This window comes from Caloenas nicobarica, chromosome 6 (genome assembly GCF_036013445.1).
Source record: "Caloenas nicobarica isolate bCalNic1 chromosome 6, bCalNic1.hap1, whole genome shotgun sequence".
Classification (NCBI taxonomy): Eukaryota; Metazoa; Chordata; class Aves; order Columbiformes; family Columbidae; genus Caloenas; species Caloenas nicobarica.
In genome coordinates this window covers 2493644-2511409 of record NC_088250.1, presented here as the reverse complement: position 1 = coordinate 2511409, position 17766 = coordinate 2493644, and the positions used below count along the sequence as shown (strand labels likewise).

General features: G+C 40.4%; 1 protein-coding gene across 2 annotated transcripts in view; it reads left to right on the top strand.

Moving 5' to 3' along the window:
* The first annotated feature begins 2862 nt into the window (after nucleotides 1-2862).
* The window catches only part of AOX1 (aldehyde oxidase 1), a 39505-nt gene continuing 24601 nt past the window's right edge, over nucleotides 2863-17766 (top strand). For both annotated transcript variants that reach the window (XM_065637389.1, XM_065637390.1), the window contains exons 1-16: nucleotides 2863-2962; nucleotides 4011-4068; nucleotides 5789-5885; nucleotides 6657-6765; nucleotides 7296-7422; nucleotides 7513-7574; nucleotides 8189-8269; nucleotides 9152-9232; nucleotides 10349-10493; nucleotides 10618-10710; nucleotides 12351-12502; nucleotides 12743-12836; nucleotides 14877-14986; nucleotides 15364-15548; nucleotides 16622-16784; nucleotides 17673-17765. In XM_065637389.1, the coding sequence (XP_065493461.1) occupies nucleotides 2903-2962; nucleotides 4011-4068; nucleotides 5789-5885; nucleotides 6657-6765; nucleotides 7296-7422; nucleotides 7513-7574; nucleotides 8189-8269; nucleotides 9152-9232; nucleotides 10349-10493; nucleotides 10618-10710; nucleotides 12351-12502; nucleotides 12743-12836; nucleotides 14877-14986; nucleotides 15364-15548; nucleotides 16622-16784; nucleotides 17673-17765 (1710 nt within the window). In that variant the 5' untranslated portion in view covers nucleotides 2863-2902. The remainder of the gene's footprint in view (nucleotides 2963-4010; nucleotides 4069-5788; nucleotides 5886-6656; nucleotides 6766-7295; nucleotides 7423-7512; nucleotides 7575-8188; nucleotides 8270-9151; nucleotides 9233-10348; nucleotides 10494-10617; nucleotides 10711-12350; nucleotides 12503-12742; nucleotides 12837-14876; nucleotides 14987-15363; nucleotides 15549-16621; nucleotides 16785-17672; nucleotide 17766) is intronic.

Below are 17766 nucleotides of genomic sequence, written 5' to 3'. Positions count from 1 at the left end.
TGTTTTCTGTTCTGCTTTTGGTTTTGGTGTTTGGTTTGGGGTTTTTTATGACAGTCTGTAGCCCTGAGGCAGCTTCCCCAGGATCCTGTAGAACGCTCTGTGTATGAATTTGGAGTTAAAAGCACTGCCAGCAAGGTAGTTTACAGAGGTGACCTTTGTCCCCTACACAGCCTGTCTAGCTGGGCTCACCAGTTCAGAGACCACGCAGAGACTGGGAATGTACAGGGACAGCAAGACGTTTTCATATAGAACCTCACAGGAAAAAGAAAGTATTCCATCAGTATGAATATTCTTCCAGTACGAAACTCACCCAGGCAATGCGATCTGTATTGCAAAAGAGAGCTGTTATCATCGGAGCAGCTGCAGCAAACAGACTTTTTCTTTCTGAAACATGCTGCATGTCTCACTAGATTAGCACGACCATTATGAAGAGGTGCAGAAATAGTTTGGAAGATGGATTCTATCCTGATTCAATGTTATTTTAAAAAGAATTACACATAGAATATTTTTGTACTTTTTTTTTCTTGTATTTGTTTACCAAGTTTGTAATTAATTGTTGTGGGTGGTTTTTTATTTAATTTTATTTTTTATTTTATTTAAATGTTCTTGCTAGCTTTCACTGTTTATCAACTCCACCAGCCGAACCATTAGAAATCCAAAACAAGTATCTGTTACAGCTTGTGTTCCCTATGCTGGCACTGCAGCAGCAAAACAAAGTGGTTTTTAAATGATTAATTCTCTTTATTGCTTGTCATTTGAAAGCTAGAAACAGAAGCCCATGCTTCATATTCTTAGGAAAAAAAAATCTTTTTGGAGATGATCTCAATTATTTTTCAGTGAAGTTCCTGTTGTTCCACCAGCCTCAGGTGTTACCAGCTAGGCTGCTACAATGTTCCCAATAAAAGCATGGCAGTTCAATAAAATATAAGGCCTAGGGCTTCATACCTTAGTCTCTTCCATTTCTTTTAGTGTAGATATCTTTCAAAGTAACAAAGGATAAAGAAAATGACCTAAAGATGCACAGAAGTTTATTTAAGTACCTCTGAAATGATTGTTGCTGCTGCCCTTCTTTCCTTGTTTTCTCCGTCCTGTTTTTGTTGCTCAGATTTATGTTCTATACACAGAGAAAGTTTACTTTGGTATTTTCTAGGATGCAGTTCTTTTGATTGTTCTGCAAAATGGTTGCTTACTTTAGGTACTGCATAAATATTGTTGAATCTTCGTTAAATGTGCTGCTTTTACCAGATCAGCTGATATATTAGAAGCTCTTGCCAGGAAAAACATGTGAAAAACAGCTCATGATGTTTGAGAGAAAAATTAATCTGTAGCTGTCACACGGATTAAGGTTATTTTGCTGAGGACAAGGTAATTTGAACTTCTTTTTATAGCTTCAAAGTTGCTTTTTCTCGGGTTTATTCAGTCAAATTTTTTACATTTAATATTTTAGCTTGCCACTAATAAGGATTTTGATTGTTTTAAAAAAATTAGGAAAATGAATTCTGTAGATAAAACAGGAAAAGGAATGATTCTGTAAACTCTTGCTTGCACAGGTAGCCTTTACAAGTGCTTATATTACCTGAAAGTTACTGCCAGTTATTTTGTGAGTGCAAATTTGTGCAAAATTCCCATGAGGCTCATGATCACTGAATTGCTGGCTTTGATCCCACTTGAGAAAGCGTGAGTTTGAATACCCCTTGAAAGGATCCGGTCAGTCCGTTGTGTGGCAGCTCCAGCTGTTGGGTGCAGCTGGCTGGTGGCTGCAGAGACAGTCAATCCAGACTGGGAGGGGTGGCTGACACTGGAAGGCTGTGCTGCCATCCAGAGACCTGGACAGGCTGGAGAGCTGGGTGGGGAAAAATTTAATGAAATAGAACAAGGGCAAGTGTAGAGTCTTGCATCTGGGCAGGAACAACCCCAGGTTCCAGTACAGGTTGGGGAATGAGCTGTTGGAGAGCAGTGTAGGGGAAAGGGACCTGGGGGTCCTGGGGACAGCAGGGTGCCCATGAGCCAGCACTGGGCCCTTGTGGCCAGGAAGGGCAATGGGACCTGGGGGGGATTAGAAGGGGGGTGGTCAGTAGGTCAGAGAGGTTCTCCTGCCCCTCTACTCTGCCCTGGTGAGACCTCATCTGGAATATTGTGTCCAGTTGTGGGCCCCTCAGCTCCAGAAGGACAGGGAACTGCTGAAGAGAGTCCAGCGCAGCCACGAAAATGCCGAAGGGAGCGGAGCATCTCCCGTGTGAGGAAAGGCTGAGGAGCTGGGGCTCTGGAGCTGGAGAAGAGGAGACTGAGGGGTGACTCATTCGTGGGGATCAATATGGAAAGGGGGAGTGTCAGGAGGATGGAGCCAGGCTCTTCTGGGTGACAACCAGTGATAGGACAAGGGGCAGTGGGTGCAAACTGGAACACAGGAGATTTCACTTAAAGATGAGAAGAAACTTCTTCCTGGTGAGGGTGCCAGAGGCTGGCCCAGGCTGCCCAGGGAGGCTGTGGAGTCTCCTTCTCTGCAGACATTCCAACCCGCCTGGACACCTTCCTGTGTAACCTCATCTGGGTGTTCCTGCTCCGGCGGGGGGATTGCACTGGATGAGCTTTCCAGGTCCCTTCCAACCCCTGACATCGTGTGATTCTGTGTGGTTCTGTTGTGCGGCAGCTCCAGCTGTTGGGCACAGCTGGCTGGTGGCTGCGGGGACGGTCAATCCGTTGTGCGGCAGCTCCAGCTGTGGGGCGCAGCTGGCTGGTGGCTGCGGGGACGGTCTATCCGTTGTGCGGCAGCTCCAGCTGTGGGGCACAGCTGGCTGGCAGGGCCGGGGGCGGGGCCGGGACCCCGGGGCGGTTCCCCCTCCCAGCTCCGCCCCGGCTCTCCCGTGCCCGGGGCTTCCTGCTGCGGGCGCTGCTGGCGCCCATGGCTCTGCAGGGGCCGGCCGGGGCTGAGGAGCTGCTGTTCTTTGTGAACGGCAGGAAGGTAAGTGTTGGGCGGAAAGAGTGTGCAGGCAGGGGGGCTGTGTTCCAGAAGGAAACCCCGACAGGGGTGGGCACAGATCTGCATTCCTCTACCTTCCTCCTCATGGGAGTACAGCGGAATCGTTACACAAGGCTCCAGAAGCGTTCCTTCCCATCTCCTCCCTCCAAGTAGTACTTCAGCTAGCTAACGCTGCTGCGTACAGCAAGTGCTGTTAAAAGCACAAGTTTTTTGGGGGGTGGAAAAAGCATGTCAAAATGAAGTGGACTTTCAGCTGGGTGTGAAATTTGGCTAGTGAGCAAACTGGCTTTTCATTTGTACGTGTCTGGCTTCTCGTCTTTGATGGTATCACAGAAGAGGCATTAGGTGGTATCAGATTTTCAGAGGCACAACAGAAAGTCTGCAAGACTCAGGTGCCGAAATACGGACCGTTGACCAACATAATATAGCGAGAACAAACTTAAGCTGGTGGTTGATTCAGTGCAACTGGAAAGAACTAGCTGATTCTAAGCAACAGAATAAATAGTGTAATTGATCAAGAATGCAGGCATTTCTATTGCTGTTTGTTGTTAGTCCATTACAGCAAGTGAAAGCTTATGTAAATAAAGCTAGAAGAAAAATGGTTCCTGCTGATAGCCTTATGGGCTTCCTCTGGTGGCCATCCCGAGAGGTTAAAGTACGAGGAGGGCTCTAAAATCTGCAAATCATTAATTCTTTATGCTCTGCTACCTCTATTGTAGCAAAGTTCTGCCACATTTTTATTTCTAGTGTCGCCAAAGGTAAATTCCCTCTGTATGACCTTTCACTGAGCAGCAGTTAAATTTTAAGTAGTTGCAAGGTGACCTGGTACTTCTTTCCTGGAAACATACCTGTCTGAGAAGGAATTTCCAGAAGGAACCCAAATTCGCCTGTGGCTTTGGCCATTAGTCTAGTTCTATGAGAGGGAACCACAGAAGGATTCTCTCTTGGCCTTGTGGGAATGTTATCCATGCCCTGAATTTTGAAAAACATTAGTTTCAAGTTAAACCTTGTTTTTAATTTGTAACTGCAGATAATAGAGAAAAATGCTGATCCTGAAGAAATGCTGTTGTCTTATCTGCGAAAGAGACGTATCCTTTTCCTGTCTGTTCCCTTAAGTCACTCGTTCAAACAAAATTCTTATAAATGACATAATAATTAAAAGGTGATTTACCTTTTATGGTTCTCTTAAGATAAAACAACCATATTAAATGATGTGTCTTTCTTAAGCCAAATACTCTTCAGTGAGCTGCTTTATTTTTAGCCTTGTTTTCTACACATGCCATGGAGCATGATGTGTATGTGTGTACGTGTTCCTCCCCTCTCCCCCTGTACAGAAACCTGAGAACCTTTTGGCCAGTGTAAGTAAAGCTCGACAGAACAGCAGGAGTCTCCAAGTGTTGTAAAAGTCTCTCTCCTAGGAAGGGGGAGATGTTGCGATAAGACCCTGAGTCTGCTGGAATTTTGAGGTAATCTATTTTTTCTTATGATAACAGCTCCCAACAGATTTCTAAACTAAACAAACAAAACCCACAGGTTTAATAGTAGCCGGAAACGAGCAAGTATGTTTTTAAAACAGAAAAAAAATAAATGAGTTAGATGAGACAGAAGTTGGGAGAGCTAGAGCTCTCACCCTGACGGTTCTGTCTTTGCAGGCAAGGTTCGTTCCTGCTGTCTTGGTTTCAGCCCACAGCTCAGTGGCTTTCTGGGTTGCTACAAGTTGCGCAGCGCTTGCTCTGATCTCTTCCTCTCTTTCACTTCACCGTTTCAGAGGCCTGACCGTGTCTCTGCTCTCAACAGTTCTCAGGAGTTGTCTAAAAACCTTCTGTGCCACAACCTTAGTCCCAGTGTTGATGAAGCTGTTGTGTAATGTTCTGAACACGTGCAGGGACTCACAGCCAGGAGCAGGGAGCACGTGTGGGGAAGGGCAGAATGTCTCCTTTCTGCAGCTTCCTAGACTGTCTCATGAAACACACCCCCACAGGGCAAGGGATGTACCGTACACTGTAGAATCCATGCAAGAGACAGTTTTTATGTCTGTCTCAAAAGAAAAACTTAAGTCAAGACATGTTTGTTACTGGTCAGGTGACAGGATGCTTAGAGAGATATTTATATATTTACATAGAGATATTTATATACTAGCCTCATTTTTTGAGGCTAAATGCCTAAATGCAGATTAGACCACTGTTAATAACTGGAAGACTCATTGTAAATTAACAAGTAAACAGAAGTGTAAGAAGGGAAGACATTTTATCTTAATGTATTTGCTTTATCTGACAGGTTAGGAGGTCTGTGAAAGGGCTCAGTAAAACACTTTACAGTAAAAAAAGCAGTAGAGCTTAATTACATAAGACCTTAAAGCAATACATGTATCTCAGATCTTCAGTGCAAGTGAAGAGTGCTAACCCTCGCACCGACAAACACCTCTTTCTTTTGACGGTACAGCGTGAAAAGAAGGAGGCTATTTTCCGCACTACGCATTTCTTCCTTTCATATTTTCACTTGGAAAACTCTTTTTCAGTTCCTCTTTCTACCTCAACTTACTTTTCTTCCAAAAGAAGTCGGGATCAAGTTTTCTGTTTTCTTGGGAACAGGATTTTGGTCATGTCATTCTTTAGCTTCGATCTTATTTTCACTGAAAATTTTAATCTGACATATTATAGAAAGGATTCTGATACATATGCTATCATACCAAACCAACTCTATGTTCCTTAGCAGTTCAGGAAAAAACGGTGGCATCAAGCTTTTGAGCAGAATAAACACCAAAATGAAACCTGATAATTTTTTTTTCCTTAATGATAGCATTTTCAGTCCGTCTTACAGGAACTAAGTATGGCTGTGGAGGAGGTGGCTGTGGTGCCTGCACCGTGATGATATCAACTTACGAGCCAGCTTTGAAGAAGATACGGTATCCTTAATAGAAAATGTGGAGTTTCATTAAGCTGAAAACTCGAATAAATTACTTTGAAATTGAGAAAGCTCCAGTCAAATTGTTAGATGGTAACATGTCATTGTCAACGGAATATTTTTTTTAGCTGGGGAAAAAGTCAAAATGTTCCAGTTGTTCCTTTTGACTATTGCATTCCATTGGAATGCAATGAAAATGAAAATGTTTCAAGTTATTAAAAAATTGAAATTAAACCAGTCAGAATGGCACTTGAACAGAAACATTTCGACTGTAGTAATACAAAACAAAATATTGCTAATGATGAAAAGCTTTGAAGAATTTTCATTTTGGTATGTTGTTCCTATTTAGAATGGTATTTATTTTCCATCAGAATTCGGTTTGGGTCAGAAATTAGATTACAAATTTGCAGCAGCGATTCTTTACTTCCTTCAAACCCCTATACCAAGTCTCTCTTCCCCATCTTCCTCCTCCAAAACACACCTGACAGGTTCTTGTGGGCAGGAGAGACAAGAGGGCAATTAGAAAAGGCTGAAGTATTAAGAAAGATGTAAATTGTACAGAACTGTCCTCATAGATACAGTTTTTATACCGGGGAAAAGAGACACAGCTAGTAAGTGATCCCTTCTATAAAGCTTATTCTCTTCTCTTTCAAAGTGATGATAATGACCGCTTTGTAAGTATAAACTATGTCTTGATTGACAGCAAAATAATATGCGTCTTTATGATAATAAAGTAATACTCATGTTCTTTCTTCTCCTTTATGTTCCAAAGACATTATTCAGCAAATGCGTGTTTGCTTCCCATTTGCTCCTTGCACGGTGCAGCAGTCACCACGGTGGAGGGTGTTGGCAGTACCAAAACCAGAGTTCACCCGGTTCAGGTGAGAGGGACGTTTCGCTGTGTAAAAGGATTGCTGATTGCTTCCTTTGCATGGGCTGGTTGCCTGGCAGTGCTTTTAGGGCACGGGAATTTCATATGATGATTATTCTCCCTGCTAAACAAGTTTCTGACGGTCAGTTGATCAAGGCTGATGAGATATAACTGAGGATGGATCTTGCTTTAATACTGACAGCCTGATCGAATGGTTGATGTGTAAGAATTGTTGGAGTGGATCAGGCCGGTGCTCTGTTTGGGCTAATGGTGCATCTTGAATAATGCCCCTTTAGCTGATGTTTGGTATGAATGTAAAAAAGACACCAATCCAATGGAGTTTAGTTAACTTCCTCAGTAAGATAAGTCTGGGCATCACACCCGAAATAATTATTCTTATTTGAAGTTGCTTAAATTGTTTTATTTAAAAGGTCTGATTTGGTATGAAGACAACATTTAGTGTGGCATCTCCCGTTTAAGAGAGAGCTCATTAATGATGGTGTACGCTGGAAGGAGAGCTGTTTGTGGTGTTCGTTTCAGGAAAGGCTTGCCAAGTGCCATGGCTCTCAGTGTGGTTTCTGCTCCCCTGGAATGGTCATGTCCATATACACTTTGCTAAGAAACCACCCCGAACCAACTTCAGAACAGATGATCGCAGCTCTGGCCGGTAAATATTGCCACTTCTTAATATGTAGGTATGTCCTTGAACCATTGGGAGTACACATGCGTGCATGTACGTATGATTTCCTTTTTTCAGGGAACTTATGCCGCTGTACTGGATATAGGCCAATCCTAGATGCCTGTAAAACCTTCTGTAAGGTAAGAAGTAGTGGTGACAGGAATACTAGATTGTGACCATTAGTATATATATATAAAAAAATGATCAAGATTTTCGTTAATTTCTTTCCTCTGTTGAGAGATGTAGGTCTGAGTAAGGTGTGTAGTGGCCTAACCCATTACAAAAATTTATTAACACAAATGAACTTGGTGTCCAGCCTAGATTATGAAGAGTGATCTGAAGGAACTCCATGTGTTTTACTGTAGATCAGTACTGGCATAAATAAAAGCAGAACTTGGATCATTGTTCTTAGTAATTGATCATATAATGCAACAGGTCAGAAGCCTGCAGTGAAAGAAATGAGAGAGTTAACAGTGGGTAAAAGAAATAATGCAGACTACCTATGTGTTCTCTCGCAAGGTCAACTGAATTTCACATATAGTATGAATTATTTTGTATTAAGGACTTCAACACTGGATGATTTCAGGCTGTTTTTTCATATAACTTTTTTAACACATAATCCTTCCAATTTAGCTTATTGTTAAACTTCATCTAGAACTTTATTGAAATATAGAGAGACACTTATCAGCTTAAGCAGGCTTTAACTCATTGCCTTTCTGGGCAATATTTCACTAATGGAATATTCCTGCTTTAGGAATCCATTTGTTGTCAAAGGAAAGCAAATGGAAAGTGTTGCTTGGATCAGGATGATTCTTTGTTTGACAAGGAAGAGAAGGTAGGGTTTCAAGTATTTTATGTGTCCTGTTTACATATAAAACTTATACAAAGAATATTGCATGGCTTTTTCTTGTAATTAAAGTAAATGCAGTATGCTCTGCCATTTTAATCCTCCACCTTATTCACCTTACATAATACTATTTGTAAAATAAGATACTTCATTGTTGCTCCCAAGAAATATGGAGTTATTTTAAGAATCAAGGATTCTTTGTGTATATTTGTATGAGGAGGTGATGATGTGGCAGACAGTTGGTATTAGGTAGTTTGGATCTCCAGAGCTGAAATTTGAGCAGTTCTTCAAGTTCAGGAATATTAATAGTCTCAGCTCTATTCATACAGTGATCGTCATACTGTGCAAGAAATCAGGAACCGGGTTAAATCCATGATCACTGTAACCACTGACCTCTTAGAAATCTGACTGCTGGCTAGAATCTGAAGAACTGCTGCATTCTTAAAAAATCGGAGTTATGATTGTAATTGTATATTAAACCTCTTACCCATATGAATATTTGACTTTGCTCTCCATTTTCTTTCAATAATATCTGATCTACTTCTTCGCTTTTTGAGTATTGTAGGTTGCCATGAAACCAGCTCCTTCCTTGTAGCAGGACCACAGGAAACCTGTGGTTAGTCTTCTAGTTACTTGACTCTAGACGGTCCTTCGTGTTAGCAGGGAACGTTGGGAAACTGTTACGAACGCTTTCTTCATCTCAGCAGCTCCGAATGGTGCATGATAGTTTAGCACCAAATCCAAATGATAATGGAATTACTAATTTTCTACTGACTTTGGTGGGGCTATCATGGTTTGGCTATGATTTTTTCTTTTTGGGGGGATGGGGGTGTGGAATTAACGATGATGCTTGGTTTATTTCTTTTTAAGGTTTCCACCAGACTATTTTCAACAGATGAATTCCAGCCCTTAGATCCCACCCAGGAGCTTATATTTCCTCCAGAACTAATGGTAAATTTTGCTGCTTATGGCCAGCTCTTTAGCTCTGTCTTTTCCTTAGTCCACAGTTCAGAACTCATTCTGAAGTCCTGCTTAACAGTAATTCATCACAAGAAATGTCGTAACATTTTAATATAAATCCAAAATTAAATTATTTTTTTTTTCCCAGTGAGATTATTGAATATTCACATAAGAAAAAGATTCATATTGGTAAAATGAATTTGCAGAGTTCAGTATTAGATGAGGAGACAAAGAAGTAACCTAAACTGTGTTTCCAGTGCAGCACCTGAAGATACAAATGATTCTCCACAAACTGAATGTCAAACACTTTTTAACATTGGCAAAACAACGCATTTTCCCCATTTTGTGGCTTAATAGTTTTGTTGGTCTTTTCTGTCAAAACGTCAGCTTCGGGCAGCCACCCAGCCTGGAGAGGAGCCCCGGTGATTGACGTGTGACCAAGATAGAAGCAGCTGGAATAAGGGCACTGGAATGGAAAGTGTCAGGCATCCTCAGTTGTTGACAGCAGTGTTTGCCTTACAAAAACTGAAGGCTGTTTGCTTTACGTTATTGTCAATCTATAGTTTCAAAGCCAAATTCTCTGTAACTAGCTGGCTGCCTATGGAGAAGGGTTGGTAACTGTGGGACAGGGGTGCTCACCGTCTATTTGTACCACCGCTAGTTCACAGACTATTTCCAAGTGATCAGCAATCAGTGCTAGAACAGCCAGAGACGTCCACGTTTAATCTAGAAAGGGATGCTACTGCCAGCATCATTGGGCCCTCCGAGGAAGTTAACTGTGCAAACACCTCCCTAAGGATTTTTATCACTTTTCTAACAATTTCAGCGATTGCAGGATCCATTCCTACATGTTTTGCTTGGAGGCTATTTATTGTCAATCTGGTTTATTAGCCCATTGGAATTAATGGAAGACTTTTCACTCATGCAGTCTAGAAATTTACCACTGTGCAAAGAGCCAGCCTAACAGTCCCATTTCTGTCCAATTTTGAGGGATTAAGCAGAACTGCCATTGTTTAAGAACTTCTTTTGACTTTCAGTCTAGTGTCTATTAGACCTTGCACCTGTCTTTATGTCTAAATATTTAAATTTGCCATATTTCCCCATCAGAGGATGGCTGAAAATCAACCAAAAAGAACTTTGGTTTTTCACGGGGAGCGAATGACGTGGATTTCTCCCGTAAGCCTGGATGAATTAGTGGATCTGAAAGCTGCCCACCCCAAAGCACCTCTTGTGGTTGGGAACACCGGTGTGGGTATGTATACATACGGCTGTAGTTGCAGTGTGCGTTCCTCCTCCTTTTTGCATTTTCATCCTTAAGCTTACTCTCCGCTCCACTGGAGATGTCATTATAGGAAATGTCTATTCCTATCTGGTAGGACCCGAGATGAAATTTAAAGGCGTGTTCCATCCAATTGTTATTGCCCCTGCAAGGATCCCGGATCTGAATGTGGTGAAATGCACGGATGACGGTCAGTAGATTATTGTAGATTAAAAATTTGGTACCTCAATTTATATACTTAAGATAAGCATGGGTGGTTTTTTTGTTGAAGTTTGACTAGGTTTTAGTTTTTAAGTAAATTCTATTGAAATTAGAAAAAAACCTAGAAATAGATGTAAACTTACTATAATAGTCTAAATTAATTAAAGATAAATTACATTGTGCAAGTTTACTGCCAAAGTTTTAAGGAAAATCAAACCCTCTATCTGATGAAAGTTACTTGCTGGATGCCTGAAGCCACTTCTTTGAAGTGGTGAACTGTTTGACAGTTCTGTCATTGCATTTAGAATACCTTTTTCATTTCAGATCAGTCATCCCATTCTGGTTGATGACTAGCTTGTTCTTTGCTGAAAAGTGGTTGGAAATGGAAAAGAAGCAGGGAGAAAGTTTAGTGTGTTAAGGAAGTTCCTTTTCCCCAGGTTTCCAGTAGCAGACTCAGGCATGGCTTTCAGAAATTTGCCTAAAATAAATAATTTATTTGCGAGGCAAATTTTTGTGTATCTCTGGGGCCGCAGCTCCCAGATCTTCCAGCTCGAAGACTCTGAGGCCTTTTTACTTAGTGAAGCAGAAAGTTCAGAGCTTCACAGCTTGCAGAAGTTATGCTAAGCACGCTGACTTATGCTGAGTTCTATATATTTATAAGCAGTTTCTAAACAAGTTCTGTGAGAAGCAGTATACCAAATAATTCCATAAGCTAAGGCAGTCTGTTCCCTAACAACCGCTTCTTTTAATATGTAAATAAAATCTAGTTATGAGAAGGTGAGACTTACTACTTCTAAAATGAGACATACGGAGTTTAGTTTGCCAGCCAGAAATTTCGTGTCTTTAATCAGATTTTAATGCAAAACATGTTTTGATTAATTTTTTGTTTTAAATACACAAAATACAGTATTTCCATACTTGATTAATAAAAAGCCATTTTAAAATTATATGTATTTTGATTGATATTTTTGATTGAGTGCCAGTGTTCATTCAAAACATCCATACATTACATAAATAAAGTACATTAATAATTTTGAATAGAAAGGCACTATTTTATAATATTGACATTTTTATTATCTTAAAAACACCCAAATGCGTAACTACTAATATAAAGACATCTAGGTTGTCTTTCTGGTGGGGAAAAAGAATACCATATTCGGTGTTACGAGTGTTTGGGGTTTTTTTGCAAATACTACCTACCCATACCTTAGGAGAATAACTAGAATGCACAAATACAAAGCAAGATCAAATTATGATGAAAATCACGTTTAAAAATAGGAAGAGCCTGTTGAAAGCCATTTGAAGCTGACTCAACTTTGGGTGAAATGTCACCTGAACATCTACTCAATCAAAGGTAGCACAAGGGCAGCAGCTGGAATGGACGGCTGGAAGCAGAGAAGTGATTTCCCGTTTAGAAGTGGTGAGCTATTAGCTCAATTTCATCATTTCATGAGATTACCCTCAGTGTCCTGAATGAAAGGTCACAATCCCTTAATACACAAAGGCCCTTCTCCTTGTATCTGCCTGAATTCCACGTGAGCAGCCCTAGCTCTACATCTGAAGATGTATTTTCAGACCTGGGCAATAAAGCAATGCGCACGTTACACTTTCACAATGTTTTGGTTGCAGGATTAACTCTGGGAGCTGCCTGCAGCCTCTCTCTAGTGAAAGACATCCTGACAAATGCAATCTCAGAGCTCCCTGAAGAGAAGACAAAGGTTTTCCGTGCTGTCTTGCAGCAGTTGAGAACTCTGGGAGGAGAACAGATAAGGAATGTTGCTGTATGTTGTGCATTACTTGCAATAACAATTGTAACAAATTGTGACAAATGTGAAATTACTTCTGACTATATGTAAAATTTGCATTTTTAATTCTGTTTTTAGCAGCGTGTTTTCTATCAGTGCATCTTTTTTGAGCTTTTGATATATATAAATTTATGTGTAGTCTGCATGGTATGTTGCCACCTAACGAAAAAACATGAAGGTGATGGAGAAAGGTGACATAAATTTATTTTTTTCAAGTCCTTAGGTGGAAACGTCATCAGTAGAAAATCAACCTCGGACTTGAATCCTATTCTGGCAGCCGTCAACTGTTTGCTCAGTCTGGCGTCAAGAGGTAAGCGGAGCCAGCCCACCTGTGGTAGTGCCAGAGGTACAGGGAGAGGGGAAATGCCAACAGGGAAGCATTTGGTAAGGAGCCCTTTCCCACTCTCATACAAGATCACACCTGCAAGAGAAGCCATTTGCAGATGAGGAACGTGTCAAAGATTCTCACATCAAGGATAAGCTGATGAAATTATTGGTAAATATGAGCTGTGTGGTGGCTTGGAGTTGCATGCTCTCCCTTCTAGATGGCTTATGTCCTTTTTTCCTCTCGATCCAGGCAGAGTGCATCTTGCCATTTCAGACCATGTCATACTCCACTCTGCACCCTGAAATACACGTTCTTTAAGGGGTTGTTCTGAGCCAGGATTTCTTGGAACAGATACACAAAACCTTATGCTGTGTGATTTCCCTGACTTCTTCCTGTATACTTTGACATCGGGATGAAAAATACCTGTCAGGGTGTTATTTCTGACAAGTGAAATTACAAATATTTGCATCTTCTTAACAATTCTAATGATGTGCCTACTTATTTGAGTGATGAGTAGGATCACTGATGGATATCTCTTTCTGTCAACCTGGCAGAACTTTACTGCTGGGAGAGGGTTTTGGGCATTTTCACAGATTTTGCACGTATTTCTTTACCAAGCAGTAGTCAATGAAACACAGGAAAAGTGGATTGTGCAAGAAAAGGAGGTTGCAGAGACACTCTTAGTTCTCAGTATTTATCTTAGATCACAGTGTAAGAGAAAATGCACCTTCCTGGATCCTGGCAGGCTCACAGATGGGACTGGACAATGATCTTTATGTGTGTAAACCAAGTGTGTTCTAGATGGAATTGGAAAGGCAAAAATCCAGAACTGCCAGTGCTGCTATTCCTAATAGTGTTGTTTTTCAGATTCACACTCAAGCAGAATAAAATTCCTCTACTAAAGTTTTGCTGTCACACTATTTATATTTGAGGAATGCAATTTTAATGCTAAATTATATTCTAGGATTAACAAGTAACAGTGTAATCATCACATGTAACATGAAGAAAATTATCTTGCTGTGAAGCAGCTAGTCTTGAACTGTTGTGTTTACTGAATGTGAGGGGAGTATTTTAATACATGAACCTTTTAAAAATGGTACATGAGATTATCTGGTTATAGAAAGTCTTGGGATAGGTCAGGGTTACTGCAAGATAAATATTGTCTAGTAATAAGAAATAATTTATTTTAAAATGCAATGGACCCTTTTGGTAGCATGTGAAAAGTACAAAGGACAGAAGGCTAGTAAAAAATACACTTTGGCTTCATCCATTACATGTGGTTAAATTCCACGCTGGGGAATCGTTGTGGATTTCGATCTGTACAATGTTTATGCCTCTATGTTCTTGCAGAATGACAATGCTACTTGACAGTTGTGTTCCTGGTACAGTTGCAGTCCTACCAATATAACTCCTTGAGCCAATGGAGCTTCTTTAATTAATGAAACCAATTATATCTGTTAAAATGTTACATTTCCAGAAGGCTTGCTAGCTTAAGTGTGTAGTGATATTGGCAAACCCAATGTAGCATAGATTGATTTTAAGTGTTCAAAGGGCTCCTACAGATTTAGGTTCCTTGCAGAACTTTGTCCTCTTCCCTTTTGAGAATCCCGTCTTTAGTCGTATGTATCATTTTTTTACTTCTGCAGCAGTTCTTTCCCATTCAGTTTTTTCCTCATTCTTTATGTTTTAGGAGGAAAGGCAGTGATGACAGCAGCTGCAGAGATTTGAAGCAGATTGACAGGAGTGGGAATGGGATCATAGTGGTATGATCGGAAGGGAGGATTTTGGAATGGGGATTGATTTCTTGGCACTTCCTTAGGACTCTGTTGTTATGATACTGTGGAAGACGGAGCAGTCATTTGTATTTATAGAGCATACCACTGATAATTCATTATGTAAACTCTGCAGTTATTATTTACTCAGGAAGGCTGCAGGTATTTCTTGCCAATTAAAATATGATCGATGTATGTTAATTGCACAATTATACAGACATTTCTGGATTTGTAATTTTTTTTTTTTTAGGAAGAAAGCGACAGATTCCTTTGAGTGATATTTTTGCAGACGGAGTTGGTAACAATACCATCATGCCAGAAGAGATCCTAGTCTCTGTCCATATTCCACATTCTAAGCAGGTAAGTTTCTAGTTTGTTTAGATTTCCTTTATACAGAGTTAAAGACTATTAAAAAAAGAGCAGGAGGGGGCATAACCCCTGTGTTTAGAGTAATGCTGTTACTGCTCACTCCCTGAATTCCTTACGTTTGATCCTGCCAATGCCCTACTATCTCCCAGTTTCAGCCAAAAACCACAACTCAGCAGGTAGCTGGTGATATATAAAGAGTGCTATTCAGAGAAAAGTTTAGCCTAAAAAGATGAGGGCAATAGCAATTGAAGGAAGTTGAATTTGTGCTCATCATCTTTTATTCTCTTGCTTCACATAGTGTGATACCAAGTTCTGCTTTCAGATCCTTACATGTCTGCAGGTTACCACTTCTGTCTGATCTTGCTCAGGGGGAGTATGTCTCTGCATTTCGACAAGCACCGAGACGGGAAAATGCTCTCCCAATAACCAACGCTGGGATGAGAGTCCTTTTAGAAGAAGGTACAGACATCATAAAGGATTTAAGCATTTTCTGTGGAGGTGCTGTCTCGACCACACTCTGCGCAAAACAAACCTGTGGGACACTTATCGGAAGGTACAATTTCTCTGCCTTCTCTGTATCTCTGAATAAAGGGACTTGGAGAACTTGTAGCATGGAAGTACAGAAAGATTTCACTTGCCTGGCTGGTGCCACAGGTGTTGAAGTGAATGATCTGGACAAGCCTTAATGATGACTTTTCAGGATTGTACATTTTGGAGTCTGCACGTGGATGCAACTCCATGTGAAGTATGCAGAGAGGTACGAGAGGTGAGCTGTGAGGTAGGTGGATGCAGTCAGCTGAGCACCTGAACCCAAGCGTTGGGAAGAGATGCTCTGTCCCGTAGGTTTGATAACGCCTGCTGTCAGTGCTCTTGAGTCCTTTGGTTTGGCTGCAATAGAGAAAAGTTTGAGAACTTGAGGTGCACCCAATAAAAGTCAAGCCTTAACCTTTTCAATATCTCTTCATCTACAAGGTCTCTGAAGTTAATCCCTGGCATTTCCTCCCACTTGGCAGCATCCTTCCAAATTTTGGAGGAAAAAAATAACAAATAATTGAAGTAGTATAAAACCATTTATCTAAACAGAGTCCCACTGGAATTTTTTACATTTAATATGCTACTAGTTCACTAGCTGAAGTACTCATTATTTTTTGCTGCTTTACGTGATTAAATTTATTCTAACAGATTTATATTTTGATAGAATAACTATGGAGAGTTAAGTAGAGACAGCCTTTTCAGAAAGCGTAACAACTATGCAGCATGAATCAGATCCCTTGAAAGCATCTACAGTTGGCATCAATACCATTATCCGCTTCTCTTTAAATATAGGACAGTATCTGCAGAATAGTGATCATCTGTTAGGCTGTTAAATCAGCTTTAAAACTGCAATAGGTCTTATTTGGTTATTTTAAGAAGACTGGCGTAGCACTCAGTCCCATTGACTTAAGGGACCTCATTTCTGTGAGCAACATAGACTTACGCTGTTTTCAAAATTGCAGGCCATTATTAGAATCAATATTTTTGCTTCATTGTGAGCAGGATTATGCCTGTGGTCCATGTACAAATGTATTACTGCAATTTGTGTTTATTTTGTCCTGGTCTGATTGTACCCATTATTCTTTCTGACAGACACTGGAATGAACAAATGTTGGATGAAGCTTGCAGACTCATTCTTAAAGAAATTGCTCTTTCAGGCTCAGCCAGTGGTGAAAAAGTAGATTATAAGAAAACTTTGATAGTCAGTTTCTTCTACAGATTTTTCCTGGAAGTACTGCAGTCATTAACAACAATGGTAAATTAGTTGTCCGTGTCTGCTTTTGTGCAAGCAAATGAAAGTTGTGGGTTTTTTTTTTTTTCTGTGTGTTGATGCTTGTAATTTGTACAATGTGCTAAACATTGTCTTTGGGGTTCAGATCTACAGAATAACATAAGCTCGCCAAGAGACTGATGGAGAGATGCTCATTTAATTTTTAGGTGCTCAGATATCTTTATTTTGGACATTAGGCTTTAAAAGCATTGAGTAATGTTAGTGCAACAATATCTCAGTATTGAGCTCCCAGACCCAAAGAAAATGTACATGAGCTCTTACTTCATCTGTCTGTAGTTCAAAACAGAGAGAGAATAGAAATCAAGGCTTTGGAAAGCAGCCCTAGTTGTTAAACCGACCCTTCTCCTCGTATGAGTTGTGACTGAGGGAGGAGGACTCTAAAATTTCACTTCCCGTTACATTCTAGGTGTTAGTTTACTTATTTTTGTCTTAAATCTGTTCTTATGAGAAAAAAATCTCCCTTTTGCCTTTTTCTTCTGTGTTCCCTCGAGCTCGTTCCTCTGCATTACCATTACCAGGTAATTTACTGGTTAGCAGGAGTGATCCTGTACCAGTTTTGGTCAGACCCTAGAACAAAGCTCTTCCAACTGTCCCTGCTGTATGTTGCTTACTTTAAACAAACAACTTTAAACAAACATATTTGTTGAATCCAGTATATTTCTAAATATTATTTAGCGAAATCTCAAAACTCTACCATGTTTTAAAATTGTTATTTTAGAGCCTTTCTAGCTTGTGGTAGTCTTGAAGGAATTTCCTGTTTAAAGAGTTTGTATTTGGCGATTTCAGTTGTTAGCTTTTTTTAGTTGGAATGTTTAAAATGTGAGTTTTAATAGGAATTCACTTCCTTTTCAGGATCCTTGTCACTATCCTGGCATACCTGTGGAATATAGGAGTGTCCTCCAAGATTTCAAAACCAAAATGCCCCAGAGTATCCAAATATTCCAGG